This window comes from Panthera onca, chromosome A2 (genome assembly GCF_046562875.1).
Source record: "Panthera onca isolate mPanOnc1 chromosome A2, mPanOnc1 haplotype 2, whole genome shotgun sequence".
Lineage (NCBI taxonomy): Eukaryota > Metazoa > Chordata > Mammalia > Carnivora > Felidae > Panthera > Panthera onca.
The window spans coordinates 51478265-51492860 of record NC_138340.1 but is presented as its reverse complement, the minus strand read 5'-3'; the positions used below and the strand labels follow the sequence as shown (position 1 = coordinate 51492860).

The window sequence follows — 14596 nt, the reverse complement described above, 5'->3', positions numbered from 1 at the left end:
AAGATCTCTCGTGACCGTGGCTATGAGAGCCTCGTGTAGACTATACTGACTGCAGACGGAGTCTGGCTGCAGAGGGTCTTGGGACAGCTGGTGTGTTCCTGAGCTTCTTAGGTGCTTTCACCCCCAGCCCTGCCACCCCTCCTGCTGACCTAGCTCTCACCCTGATCTACCTGCCCACCTCCCTTCCAGGTCTCTTGGCTCTGCCTCACTGGAACTGGCCTGGGAAGACCAGCAGGGTTCAGAAATCTGGGTTATGTATCCATGCTCCTCCAAGATGGGCTAGTCCCCAGTAAGCAAAACGTTTCATTTTTGCAGTCAGCTCACAAAATGCCAGCCCTGTACTACCTTTCCTTTCTCCCATTTCTTTGTGAATTTCTTTATCATTTTTAATTTTTTATTATGGAAAATTTCAAACATATCCAAAAGAGGGAAGAACACATAATGATGTACCTATCACCGTGTTTTACTAAGTGTCAATATTTTGCCAATCTTTCATGTATCTCCCAAACCCATTTTTCTTTTCTGGAATGTTTTAAAAGTAAATCCCATATTTCACACATAAATATTTTAGTAAGTGGAGTGCCTGCGTGGCTTAGTCTGTTAAGCATCTGACTCTTGATTTTGGCTCAGGTAATGATCTCATGGTTGTGGGATCAAGCCCTGCTTCAGGCTCTGCACTTAGTGTGGAGCCCGCTTGGGATTCTCTCTCTCCTTCTCTCTCTGCCTCTCCGCTACTTGCTCTTTCTCTCTGTCTCTCAAAATAAATATATAAATGTTAGAAAATATATATTTTAGTAAGGATGTCTAACAGATAAGGAATTTTTTAAATATAACCCACAGTACCATTATCTTACCTAATTAGACATTCTTTAGTATGTCCTAAAGCCCAATTGTGTTCAAATTTCCTGTTATCTTAAAATGTCTTTGTACAATTGGTTTGAATGAGGATCCCCAAAAGGCCCCCATGTAGCATTTGATTGCTGTGTCTCATAACTCTTATTTTTTTTTCTTTTAACTCTCTTTTAAATAGGTGCCCCTCCTCATCCATTTTTCAAGCCACTTATTTGTTCTGTAGAATTCTGTGAGTCTTTAAAAAAAATTTTTTTTTCATGTTTATTGTTTTTGAGAGAGAGACAGAGCACGAGCAGGGGAGGGGCAGAGAGAGAGGGAGACACAGAATCTGAAGCAGGCTCCGGGCTCTGAGCTGTCAGCACCGAGCCCAACACGGGATCGAACTCACAAATCGAGAGATCATGACCTGAGCCAAAGCCAGCCGCTCAACCAACTGAACCACCCAGGCACCCCTGTGAGTCTTTTTTAAAGTATTCCTATCTAGGGGCGCCTGGGTGGCTCAGTCAGTTAAGTGCCTGACTTCGGCTCAGGTCATGATCTCACAGTTCCCATGTCCGGCTCTGTGCTGACAGTTCAGAACCTGGAGACTGCTTCGGATTCTGTGTCTCCCTCCCTCTTCTGCCCCTCCCCTACTCGTGCTCTGTCTCTCTCAAGAATAAATAAACATTTAAAAAAGTAAAGTATTCCTATCTCGATGGGAAATCAAATCTTCAGATTGTTTTTCACTTCAAGAAAAGATTAAGGAGACTAAACTAGTGATAAATGCATAGATGCATATTTTTAAACAAACAAAAAAACAAACATTACCCCTGGAAAACAACATCTAACAAAGGAATTGTAATCACAGTACACTTCTTGAATCAGCTTGATTCATTGTTTCATGGTTCTAGTATTGTAAATGCAGAAGAATAATGACATTAACAAAAGCAGTACAGAAAAACGTAGAAATGTGGAAAGCTAAATCTTCATATTCCTTAGTGGTAATCAATAGATGAAAGTCTAAATCTGAAAAAAAAAATAACATGAGCAGTACAAGTCTGGCACTTAGATAATAGATATAAAAACCAGAAGAGGGCCGTCTGGGTGGCTCAGTCAGTTAAGTGCACGACTTTGGCTCAGGTCATGATCTCATGGTTCGTGAGTTCGAGCCCTATGTGGAGCTCTGTGGCTGACAGCTCAGAGCCTTAAGCCTGCTTTGGATTCTGTGTCTCTCTTCTCTCTCTCTCTCTCTCTCTCTCTCTCTCTGCCCCTTCCCTGCTCATGCTCTGTCTCTCTGTCTCTCTCTCAAAAATAAATAAACATTAAAAAAATTTTTTTAAAAAGTAAGAAATAATCAGAAATATCAGAAAGAGTTGACAGGAATTGGAAGTGAGAGGGAATGGGCTAGGAAACAGTGGTTTTAAAGTGTATACCAGATTATCATATTTATTCACACCAAAAATATCTTTTAAAAGTTTCACTCAACTGATATCGCTGGAGGCTAAAATCTGAAAAAGAATGAGTTAAGACTCCAGAAACCCTTGTGGCTTAATTTGGCAAATTCTGTGAAGGAGTGTAACTCTCCACCCAACCCTCCGAGTTTACAGCACAGAGAAGGTTCATCTGGCTGCACCTTCTCCCACCTGTTCTGTCTTTTTGCTGGTGCCTGCCAGAGTGACCAGCCAGAATGAAAATGCCAGCCAACTGTCCTGGACATTGTCTAAGCAGGAGACTTCATCATTGCCAGCCACATCACCTTTGCCTTTTCCTCCTCTCTCCCCTTCCTTAGGAGCCTCTAAGGTACTTTTCAGTGGCTGCTCCCAACAACTCCCAACTTTGTTGAAGATCCTTCAAAAGAGATGTACTGGAGTCTATTTTCATAGCCTAACACAGCAGGGCCACTTGGAAGGGCTGGGATGTTCGTCTCCCTCCCATCTACCTCTCTGAGGTACTTCCTCAGGGATAGGATGGTGCCATCAGTATTAAGAGCACTGGTTCTAGGGGCGCCTGCATGGCTCAGTCAATTAAGCATCCGGCTCTTGATTTTGGCTTAGGTCATGATCTCATGGTTCGAGTCCCGTGTCTCTCTCCCTCCTCTCTCTGCCCCTTCCCCCACTCATGCATACACACATGCTCTCACTCTCTCTCTCTCAAAATAAATAAATGTCAAATAGAAAAAAAAAAAGGGGGTGCCTGGGTGGCTCAGTCGGTTAAGCGTCCGACTTCGGCTCAGGTCATGATCTCACAGTTTGTGAGTTCGAGCCCCGCGTCAGGCTCTGTGCTGACAGCTTAGAGCCTGGAGCCTGCTCAAATTCTATGTCTCCCTCTCTCTCTGCCCCTACCCCGCTCATGCTCTGTCTCTCTCTCTCTGTCAAAAATAAATAAACATTAAAAACATTTTTAAAAAAATAAGAGCACTGGTTCTAAAGTCAGACTTATAGCTTGGTCTCTTATGTGCTGTGTGACTTTGAACAAATTACTTAAGCTCTCTTGAGTTTCAGCTTGCCAGCTGTAAAACGGAGAGCATAATAATACATAGGTTCTTGTAAGGACTTAAAAAGAATAACACGTGTAATAAGGTCTTCATGGCCAATTAAGTGCTTCACAAATGGAGCTATTAACCATCTCCCAGATACTTGAATCATCCCCCACCTATCCCTGCCATTCCAGAGTCTCCAGGATGATGCTGACAGCTCCTTTTGGAGCCAGGATACTCCCCACCCATACCTGTGCTCCCCATGTTCCCCATTTATACTTATCTCCACCCCCAGCCAGTCTCCCCTTTCCATAGAATCAGCTTACATCTTGGCCTCTGGCCAAAGGGATCATAATCTCACTTGCCTTTGTGTAGAATCTCAAATCCCCTACCAATAGATGGTTTGGAAACAATGAGATTGGGGCTCCTGCCTCCAAAGAGAGCACTCAGGGAGCAGCTGGCTGGTCTTATGTGGATTGTAGGATTGGGCACTATAAGGCCAGCAAGACTGCAGGGATGAATGGGTAGTCCTACTCGGGGGAAACTGAGGAAGAGAACCAGGCCAGCTCTGAACCTGCTGAAGGAATCTCAAAGTCTCCAAAGAAATCTCACCAGAGAGTTCACAGGAAGCAATGACAGGAGGGATTTGGACCCCTCAGCTTCTGTAGTGGGCCCCTAGAACTACCTTCCCCTTAAGAGTGCCCATGGGGGAAAAAACAGTTTCCTCAAAGGAAGTTAGGATACTGTCAGGAAGAGAGATGGATCTTGGACAATGCGTTAAAAAATGCCCATTATCTATTATGTATAGAATCAGGATCCAGATAACTTCTCACAAGATCAGAACAACTGGCTAGATCTAACAAGAAAAAAATAAACAAGAAACAAATGTGAAGTCCTACCCTGAGGGTCAAGAAACCAACTGCACACAAAGAGGTGGGGAGGACCTAGTAGACTGATACTGGGCAACAAAGTGATGTGGCTGCCAGAAACATTAATTCAGTGTGAGGTCATATTAATGGAAGAGGAGAATCTGGGAAAGGGAGGTGAAAGTCCAGCTTTGTCACCAACTGGGTTCAGTTCTAAGAGTTATACTTTAAGGGGGACATTGTTGACCTGGTAAGAAGCCAACAGAGGAAGATGTCAGAATGCTGAGAGCCCAGAATCCTGTCCTTTGAAGAAAGGCTAAAAGAACCTCATTCTAGAGGAATGAGAGGTGACTTTACAATTCTGAAGGGGTTCCCACAAAGAAAATAGTAGAGCTGGTCAGATGATCAGGTGAACTGGGAAAAGCCCAGTTTTTCTCCTAGAGTCAATTAGAGCAGCTGGATTCTGGGGGCACCTGGGTGGCTCAGTCAGTTGAGCATCAGACTCTTGATTTTGGCTCAGGAAGTTATCCCAGGGTTGTGGGAGTCTGTCTGCCTCGCTCTCTGCCCCTCCCCCACTCAGGCCCAGAAGAAGGAGAAGAAGAAGGAGGAGGAGGAGGACAAGGAGGAGGAGAAGAAGGGGAAGAAGAAGGAGAAAAGCTGGATTCAGACTCCACCATTTACTGGCTCTTAGGGACTGAACACTCTTCAAACCGCAACATGTCAGACACAACTGAGGGCTGAGTGTTGCTATTCTGTGAGAGCCAAAGGTAGGCAAACACCGGGAGGAAAATTTCAGCTTGATGCTAGGAAGAATTTTTTTCTTTCTTTTTTACTTTATTTTATTTATTGTTATTTTTATTTTAGAGAGAGAAAGTGCAAGCAGGGCAGAGAGGCAGAGGGAGAGAGAGAATATTAAACAGGCCCCAAGCTCAGTACTGAGCCCTATGTAGGGCTCAATCCCATGACCCTGGGGTCATGACCTGAGCCAAATCAAGAGTTGGATGTTCAATCGACTGAGCCACCCAGGTGCCCCTCTTTCTTTCTTTTTTAAGTGATATTTAGCATTCCTATCTCTGATCACAAAAGAAATACATGGTTGTGTAGAATATTGGTAAACAGAAAAGCAAAATTAAATAAAAATCACATCAACTACTATTTACCTGCTAATAATTAGGGATAGGATAGGTAGGATAGGTACACAGATACATGGATGATAGATAGATACATCCAGGTAGATATTAACAAAAATGGGATCATACAAATAATTATCTGAGAGAACAGAGTATCGCCACATAAAGATGTACGTATTGGTATGTAAGGATGTTTATTGCAGTATTGTTTCTAGTAGAAAAGAAGTAGTTATAAACCAGCTAAATACTGTTCAGTAGGAGAATGTTGGGAATGTGCGTAAATGACAGTGCATCCACACCATGCAGCACTCCACAGCTAGTTGAAAAAAAGGGTGGAGCTATAAGTATGCATCGCCTTCAGAACGTTTCCAACATATATTGCTTAAGGCCAAAAGAAAGTTATAGGATAATATGCCTAGTATGATCCCATTTTTGTGAAAAGAATAGCATGCACATACATGTTTTTATAAGTGAAGGAAACAACATGATGCTAACAGTGGGTACACCTGGGGAGGCAGATTTGAAGAGGCCACAAGACATTGAATGTGTTCTTTGAACGTTTCTGTGTTGACTTGGGACAATCAGCCTACATGATTTTTACACAGAATGACTGAAATTTAAATAAATAAACAATAATCTACCCTGGAAATTTCTCCATGGCATTAAAGATTTTACATCATATTAACGACCACATGTATTCCTTGTGTAAATTTCTCTTAATGTTACTGAACCCGATGGTGGACATTGAGTACATCAGGAGCTGTCCAAAGAGGGACCAGGGGCATTCTGACAGTGTCTATCAAGACCTGAAAATGTGCAGACTCCTAGATCTAACCATACCTCACGTAGGAGATTATCCGACAGGCACACTAGTGCTTGTGCCCCAAGATGTCTACCCAAGAATGGCCCCTGCCTTATTATTCCTGCCAGCAAGAGGCTAGAAACAATCTACATCTCCACCCTCAGGACTGGATAAATTAAAAGTATAGGCTGAGTGCATGCTCCAATTCTCAACAGCAGATACAAGAAATGAAATGGAGCTGTAGAAATTTACATGGAAAATGTGCCAGCACATATTCCACTGTGAAGAGAAGAAAGGCAAGTTACAGAACAGTATGTACAGTATGATCTCATTTCTATTTAAAACGTATATGTGACTGTGCATTGAAAAAGATCTGAAGGATAAACAGCAAGCTGTAAGTAGGATTTACCTCTAGGTATGTATGTATGTATGTATGTATATATGTGTATATATATGTATATATATATATATATACATATATATACACATATATGTATATGTGTGTGTATATGGATATATATATGTGTATATATATATATATATATATGGGTGTATATATATATATATATATATATATATATATATGGGTGTATATATATATATATATGGGTATATATATATGGGTATGTATATATATATATCCCTATAAGGATATAGGTATACAGGTATAAAGACAGTGAGCTCCACGAGGTGTGCAAACCAGGATTGGCTGTCCCTTATTCAGGGATGCTGCGGAAGGGAACCTCGGTTCCCCTCTTAGCCCTGAGAATCTCCGAGAGAGGGGAGGTCAGGACGGGGAGCAGAATCCACCCCTAAGGGGAAAGGGTTAAGTGGGGATGGCTTTCCTGTGGGCGGGCTCGGCGATCGGCAGCGCCGGGCTCTGTTAGCCAAGTCTGAGCATCGCGGAGGATGCGGCGCGGGGAGCGGCTGCTGGGACGCGCGCAAGGTGAACGCGGGGGCTGCCGGCTAGGCGCCCAGGTGAGGAGCTGGCCGAGGGAGGGGGCGATGACGGGGCCCAGGCAGGGAGCATGGACTGCAGCCCCCTTTCTGGGCGCGAGCTGCAAGGCCTGCACCAATGCCCACCCCCACCCGGGACACTGCGGGAAGGCGCGGAGCCAGGAGAGAGGAGCCGAAGGAGGAGAGGTAACCCGAGATGGACCAGGTCCTGGAGGCTGCCCTGCGGCGGCCCTCGCCCTGCCCCCAGGCGGGCCTCTCTCCAGTCCCTAGGGCAGAGAGATACCCCCTACCCTTTACCCCATCCCCCCAAGAATCTGTCCTGTAGCGGGAACCCAGGACTAGGCAGCCTCCCCCGTGCCCATAAATGCCTACATCTCATTTGAATTGCGGGCGGTTGAGCAGATGGCATATGCTTATCACTGAAGGCCTAACTCAACTACCTCCTCTGAAAAGCTTTTGGACCCCCTGTGCAAAATGAGCCATTGCAGGTCTCACAACCCCTAGTGTGGCCATGCGCTGGCTGTGCGACCTTGGGTGATTTGCGAAACCTCTCTGAACCTTGGTTTCATCCTCTATGAAATGGTTATACCCACACCTGCTTGTGTTGAGAGGGTTGGGTGAGATGGAGGACAGGCAGCTAATCTTAGCGCAGGAGCCTTACTGGGTAAGTGCTCAACACAGGAGCACTATTATTAACCAGGACATGTGTCAGTGGCTGTTCAGTCCTTCCTCCTCAGCTACCCCCCCCCCCCCCAATCCTGACACTGCAATTGAGGCTTCTCTTTGGGTCCCCAGCACCCAGCTAGGAGCAGAGCAGAGTGAATGCTTGAGAAATTAACAAGACTTTAAGGCAGAGTCTAGTTTGGGGGATCTTTGAACCCCCTGAAATTGTCCACAACTTTGGATGAACCTTGGCATTTTTCTGGAGAGAGCACCTGGAACTTTCATTGGTTTCTCAAGGGGTCTGTGAGCCACCAAAGATGAGGAGCCAGGGAGTCTTCCCAGAGAAGAAAGGAGCAGGGCTTCTGCCCCTAAACACACCCAAGCCTCTCCTCTCTCATAGTTGCTGTTCCCTGGCCCTGCAGTCTCCTGGCCACCTTCCTGCCTCCCTGGCTTAACTAGGGACTCAAGAAGAGGAAACTTCAGGGCGTATCTACCCAGGGCCAGGCATATGCAGGGGGCCTGAGGCAAGAAATAAAGATGCAAAAGCAGCCCTTGAAAAGCCCCAGGCCAGTGGAGGAGACCTGAGATTGCATTATGTGACCTGGATGATAGGAAGGGGTGGAGGTGGTGTCAGGGAAAGAAATGTCTAAGCTGAAACAAGCCACTATTATTATCTTACCTGGATTTCTGCACTGGCCTCTCTCCCCCTTTTCAGTACACTTAATTGGACCTTTTTGCTTCCATGCTTAACATCTGCATTGGCTTCCTGTGATACTTAGAATAAAATCCAGGTGCCTTATTGTGGCTTACAAGGGCCCTTGTGATCTAGCCCCACCTTCTTGATCTTATCTCCCTTCGCTCCTTTCTCCTTCCTTTGCTCTGCTCCAGCCACACTAGCCTTTTCATTTCCTGAATTCACCTCATTCATTCTGCTTCAAGGCCTTTTGCACTTTCTGTTCCCTTTGCCAAATACTTTTCCCTCATTATCTTCAAATGGCTGGCTCCTTCTCATCAGCATCTAGCTTAGATGTCACCTCTCAGAGGTCTTCCTGTTGTACCCCCTGTGTAAAGTAGCCCCCATCAATCTCTTAACCTGTTTTATTTTCTTCAGCGCTCATCTTATTTAAAATTATTCATTGTCTGCCCCTTACCCTAGAATGCCAGCTCAGTGAGGGCAGGCATCTTGTCAGTCTTTTCACTGCTTTATCCCCAGGGCCTGGCAGATAGTATGTGCTCACATATTTTGTCGAAATACGTCAGGGGGCTGGTGGAAAGAAAGCTTTCTGGACAAAGGGAAAAGTAAAAGGTCTCTAATGCTTATTAAACTCCTATTATGGGCCTGGCCTATATAATGTGTTTTGTTAGGTAAGTCTTGGAAGAGCTCCTTTGAATTAGGTACTTTTCTTATACCCATTTTACTGATGGGAAAACCATGATTTGCAGAGGTGAGGTGACTCACCCAGGAAATAGCGAAGCTGGGATTCAAACCCAGATCTCTCCTCAAAGGCAGGAGCATGTTCCTCTCCCTCTTCACTGCTCTGATATTTGAGCCAGGCCTTCAAGAATAGGGTTTCAGGGGCACCTGGGTGGCTCAGTCAGTTGAGCATCCAACTTTGGTTCAGGTCATGATCTCATGGTTCATGAGTTCAAGCCCCACATCAGGCTCTGTGATGACAGCTCAGCTCTGTGAGCCTTCAGATTCTGTCTGTCTGTCTCTCTCTCTCTCTCTCTGCCCCTCCCCCACTCATGCTCTGTCTCCCTCTCTCTCATAAATAAGTAAACATTAAAAAAAAAAAAAAAAAAAAAGAGGATTTCAGCTAGTGAAGAAGAAGGGAGAGGGCAGTCCAAGCTGAGAGAACAGCAGGAGCAAAGGATTGGGGCATTGGACAGCCCAGTGGTTGTTGAAGGGGATAAGCAGCCTGGTGTAGCCTTGGAAGGCTAAGAGAGAAGCTTATATTATTTCCTGAGGGTGATGGGGAGCCACCAAAGGTTTTGAAGTAGGGCAAGTGGCATGACCAGAGATACATTTTTAAAAGGTCACTCTGGGCAGCATGAAGGGGTTGAACAGGAAGGGGTTGGGGAAAGGGGAGCTCTCTTTCTTTCTTTCTTGCCACCACCCGCCTTGGGACAGCTATGGATGCTCCCAATGCTCACATGTCATCCCCCTTCTCCTTTTTTTAGGCTCATCCAGTGAGGACTGGAAGTTGAGTGTTCTAGGCCCACACATCAGAGTGGACCATGGCCCCCAGCCCATGGGGCCGTGTATGTGGCCCCCTACTGCTGATGCTGCTGCTCTCCCTGGGGCCTGGCCCTGCTCTGGGCCGGCGCCTTCCCAAGCCACTTGAGGACTCGGAACCACACCTGATCCTAGGAGATGACCCCCAGGGCCCTATGGGCACAGAGCCCCATGCCCTCGACTTCTTCTGGCAGAAGTCCAGAGATGAGAGCCCCTGGAACTCCAATGTCCCCCAGGTGCCTGCCGAGGAAGCACCTGAGGCGCCCGCAGATTCTCCCCTTGGCCCAGTCCTGCACGGACCTAAAGCAGCCCATAGGGCTCAGAGAGAAGGACTCCCAGTAACTGATGATCTCCAGATGGCTCGAGGGCCAAGTTCTCATGGCTGGACAGGACCTCCTGACTCACAGGAGCCTATGGAGCAAGAAGCACCAGCCCCCCATCCAGTGGGTCTCCCCCATCTCACTTTCATCCCCATAACTCCCAGACTCCAACTCAGGATAGCTACAGTTTCTCCCTCCCCAGGGCCAGAGGAATCTGGAGGCCAAATGGGACAACAACCACCTAAAGATGAGGGTCTGGTGGCTGAAGCCAAGATCAGAGTCTCAGAGATATCCCCCTTAGACCACCAGGGCCCTTCCCAGACTCTTACCCCCAACTTGGGCACTACCAAGACGCCAGTGCTGGAAGAACAGGGTGGGGGCGAGGAGGACTTCCAGGAGGCAGCTCAAAGCCCCCTCTTCACCCAACAAGATCCAGCAGCCCCTCATGTTGGTTTGGTATCTCCAGCTGAGGTGGCATCCTCTCAGGAGCCTGGGCCCCAGCCAGACCTGGCATTGGCCAAAAGCCTTCCTCCTACTGAGGAGCTACCACTTGAGCTCCCCAAGAAGGCTGGAGGTGGGGAGACCTGGGAAGTCAGTCTTCCAAGTCCCTCACCCAAAGAGGCTGATCTTTCTGATGTGAGGAGCTCACCAAGACCCCAGCCCTCAGGTCCCCCAGCCACAGAGACTCCTGACGGGCAACCTAAGCCAGGTGGGTATCAAAGTGGAGGTTTCCCAGTAGGGCTGGGAGGGGACGGTGTTCCAGCATAGCTGGATGCCCCAGTTTCTATGTGACCTCTGGTCTCTCTGGGTCCCATTTTCCTCATTCTGGCAAATGAGCGTGATTGTGCCTCCCTTTGGGGGGACTAGACTTTGGGGACCACTGCATGGTCAGACAGTGATAACTGCTTTTGTTATTTCAGAGATAGCAGCAATGAATGGAGCAGACCCCATCTCCCCCCAGCGGGTGAGAGGAGCACTGGAGACCCCAGGTACCCCCAAGTCCCTCATCCCTGGCCCCTTGGACCCTGGCCCAACTACAAATCGAACAGAGAGCCCTGTGGGGGCCCTGCAGCCAGGTGAGGGGATGACTAGGGGTTTGGGGGAGAGTGGGTACTCTGTCTAATAATTAAAAACAGAGGTACATGGCCGGGAGTGAATGGGGACAAATACTTCCTTAAAGGAACTGGCCAGGACTTCCTTCAAAAACTTAAGGATAATAAACTAATACTGGGTACTCTGGGACAAGTCATTTGCCCTTTGGGGATGGAATATTCGTAAATGTAACTTGGATATATTTAGTGCAGTGTCTCCAACTCCCACAAATCACTGGAGGAGTTTTTTAAAAACTCCAATACCCAGGCCCCATCCCAAGGAATTCTGATTCAGTTCGTCTCCAGGTGATTCTAATATGCAGCCAATGTTGAGAACTGCTGGTATATTATTAATAAAAGTGATAGGTCATGTCGTTTAACATTACTGGGTGTTGGGCACTATGCTAAACATTTAATCTTCCCCACAATCCAATGAGGTAGGTACTATTATCATCCCCATTTCACAGATGTGCTTAGAAAAGTGAAATAACTTGCCCACCACACTAGAGAATGTGGGAAATCAAAAGCACTTTTCAAAGGGTTATTCTGATATTGTTATTATTGCAGATGAAGCCGAGGAGTGGCCGGGGCGCCCCCAAAGCCATCCCCCAGCACCCCCAGTCCAGGCCCCCTCGACGTCACGCCGGGGCCTCATTCGGGTCACTACGCAGCGCGCCCTGGGCCAGCCACCCCCTCCGGAGCCCTCAGCCAGCTCCATGGCATCAGCCCCAGCCACCAGCCCCCCGGCCAATGCCACCGCCCCTCCCCTGCGCTGGGGTCCCCTGCGGCGGGTGCTGAGCTTTTCCTGGGAGCTGCACGTCTATGGGGTGGGGGTGCTCTTCCTGTTGCCCGCGTTGTTGGCACTGGCCTCACTGGCAGCTGCCCCTGCGGGGCCCCGGCTGGCTCTGGTGGCAGCGGTGCTGGTGCTCATAGCGTCGGGGCTTCGATCTGCCTACATGCTCGCGGACCCATACGGCTCTCAGGCACGGCTGGGCTTACGCACTGGCCTGGTGCTCTACAACCTGCCCTTCCCCTTGCTGCTCACTGCGCTGGCGGCCCTGACCCTACTCGGGCTGGGCGCAGGGCTGCCACAGCAGCTGCAAAACCCGCTCCTGCTGGGAGCGTTGGCGTTGGCGCACGGCGTGGGGTTGCTGACTACTGACCTGTTGTCAGTGAGGCCTGCGTTCAACCTCCTGGCTCAGGGCTTGTCTTGTGCCTGGGGTGCGGCCGTGGCTCTGGGCACACTCTGTCTGTGCCGTCGCCGCCTGCTGGACGGGCCGCGGGGCTGGGATGCCAGCCCGGGCCCGCGGCTGCTGGCCGTGGCCGGCGCGCTGGGGCTGCTGGCCAGTGGCTTGCAACTGGCAGCGGCGCTCTGGCTATACCCGGGCCCAGGTCGGGTGGGTCGCTTTTCGTGGGCCTGGTGGGGCGTCCACTTCTGGCTGCGCCTGCTGGAGCTGACATGGGCCCTCACCCTTGCGCTGGCCGCTGTAGCCGCCGCGCGGCCCAGGCCGCCCACAGAGCACGCTTGCTGGGCTAAGTTGCTGCGCCTGGCGTGCCCCACGCCCTCGGGCAAGAGCGAGGTGCCTGAGCGACCAAACAACTGCTATGCGGGGCCTAGTGGCGTGGGTGCAGGCAGCTTGGACATAAGCAAGAGCCTCATCCGCAACCCAGCAGAGGGTGGGCCGCCTGCCACGCCCAGTTCAGGCGCCTGGGGGTCGGCTGCGTCGTTGGGCCGTGGTCCCCAGGGTGGCCCTGGACTGTCCCGCAGCAGCGTGGGGCCGGCGCCGTCGATGAGCGAGCTGGACCTGCGGCCGCCATCACCCATCAACTTGAGCCGCAGCATCGACGCCGCGCTCTTCCGAGAGCACTTGGTGCGAGACAGCGTTTTCCGGCGCTGTGGCCTGCGCGGTCTGTCCTCCCCGCCGCCCGGGGGCGCGCTGCGGCCGCGCCGGGGCAGCCACCCCGACCCCGAGCTCGAGGGCGCAGGCTCTTCGCTCCTGAGGGGCCGCTGCCGGTCTCTCAGCGACGTGCGCGTGCGCGGCCCGGTCCCACCACATGTCGCGGATGAACCTGACGGGGCGGTTTCTGGCAGCTCCATGGACAGCTTCTCCCGGGGCTCGCTCAAGATCAGCTGGAACCCGTGGCGTCACGGGCTGTCGTCGGTGGACAGTCTGCCCCTCGATGAGCTGCCCAGCACGGTGCAGCTACTGCCTGCCCCAGCCCCTGCTCCTGCCCCTACCCCCTCCCGGCCCGGGGAACCTCAGAGTGAGGTCCAGCCTCGCTGCAAGCCCGGGGACTCCCGCAGCGCCTCCAGTGACACCATCGAGCTCTGAGGGGTCCAGGGATGCAGGACCGGGGCCCTACCCTCGATGGCCATATGGCTTGGCCGACTGGGACAACTGAACATTTGAAAAACTGGCATTCCCGGGTTTCCATCTAACTACAGCCCCTGGCAACATTGGGGCATGAACCTAACTGCCCCCATTTTTTGTTTTTTGTTTTTTAAATATCTATTTTTTTCAGTGGGTATTTTGCACAGAGGCTGTGACTTATGCGGAATACAGGGTGGACATGCATGGATTTGGGTGTGGGATATGGGGTCCAGGTACCCCCAAACACCCCTCCAGACTCCGTAGTGTGGAGATGAGGTTTGCTTGCCCAGACTGACTGTCCTCTTTGTGCCAAAGAAATAAACCCTTAGGACTTGGCTCATGCCTCCCTCTGGCCATGCCAGGATCCTGTTCAGAGAAGAGGTAGCAGTCCCCACCCCTGACCCCCAGCAATCCCAAGTCCCCTATATGTTGGGGAGGGGAGGACCCAGAAAGGAAAGGTACCCCACTGTGGGAAACCTTAAGAATAACGGCTACAGAACATCTATCTGTTGTACACTGTTTTCAGCTCTTTGTATTTATCCTCTTCCTTAATTCTATTAAGCCTGAGTGGAAAGCATTATCATGCCCATTTTATAGATGGGAAGAGTGAAGATCAGAGACAAAAGCAATTTGTCCAGGGTCCTTTGGCAAATGATAGCTGGCAATGAACCCAGGAACCTCCACTCCAAAGCCTGGTTCCTCCATCCCCTTCTCCTAACACTACTTCAGGGCCAAGCCCCTCTGTCCTCCTTATACTGCTTCTCCATCATGGTAGCCCTCAATTTCCCAGGGTTTTAGAAAATTTCCCCAAGGGTGGGGTGGTGGGGGGGGCTCGCAGTAGCTCAGGCCAAC

General features: G+C 49.7%; 1 protein-coding gene across 3 annotated transcripts; it reads left to right on the top strand.

Moving 5' to 3' along the window:
- Positions 1-6206: 6206 nt before the first annotated feature.
- Positions 6207-14080, top strand: PRRT3 (proline rich transmembrane protein 3). Of its 3 annotated transcripts, none has more exons than XM_060631690.3 (4): positions 6207-6520; positions 9907-10990; positions 11202-11357; positions 11940-14080. In XM_060631690.3, exons 2-4 carry the CDS (start codon positions 9964-9966, stop codon positions 13703-13705), a joined length of 2949 nt encoding a protein of 982 aa, XP_060487673.3. In that variant the 5' UTR covers positions 6207-6520; positions 9907-9963; the 3' UTR covers positions 13706-14080. The 3 variants fall into 3 exon arrangements, with proteins under 3 accessions (XP_060487673.3, XP_060487672.3, XP_060487674.3); XM_060631689.3 differs by lacking the exon at positions 6207-6520 and adding an exon at positions 6790-7083; XM_060631691.3 differs by lacking the exon at positions 6207-6520 and adding an exon at positions 7094-7248.
- Positions 14081-14596: the final 516 nt, after the last annotated feature.

Coding starts and splice junctions, on each gene's coding strand:
- PRRT3 (XM_060631690.3), top strand. CDS start 9,964: ATGGCCCCCAGCCCATGGGGCCGTGTATGTGGCCCCCTACTGCTGATG. Junction 10,991..11,201: donor TGACGGGCAACCTAAGCCAG/GTGGGTATCAAA, acceptor TTGTTATTTCAG/AGATAGCAGCAATGAATGGA. Junction 11,358..11,939: donor TGTGGGGGCCCTGCAGCCAG/GTGAGGGGATGA, acceptor TTATTATTGCAG/ATGAAGCCGAGGAGTGGCCG.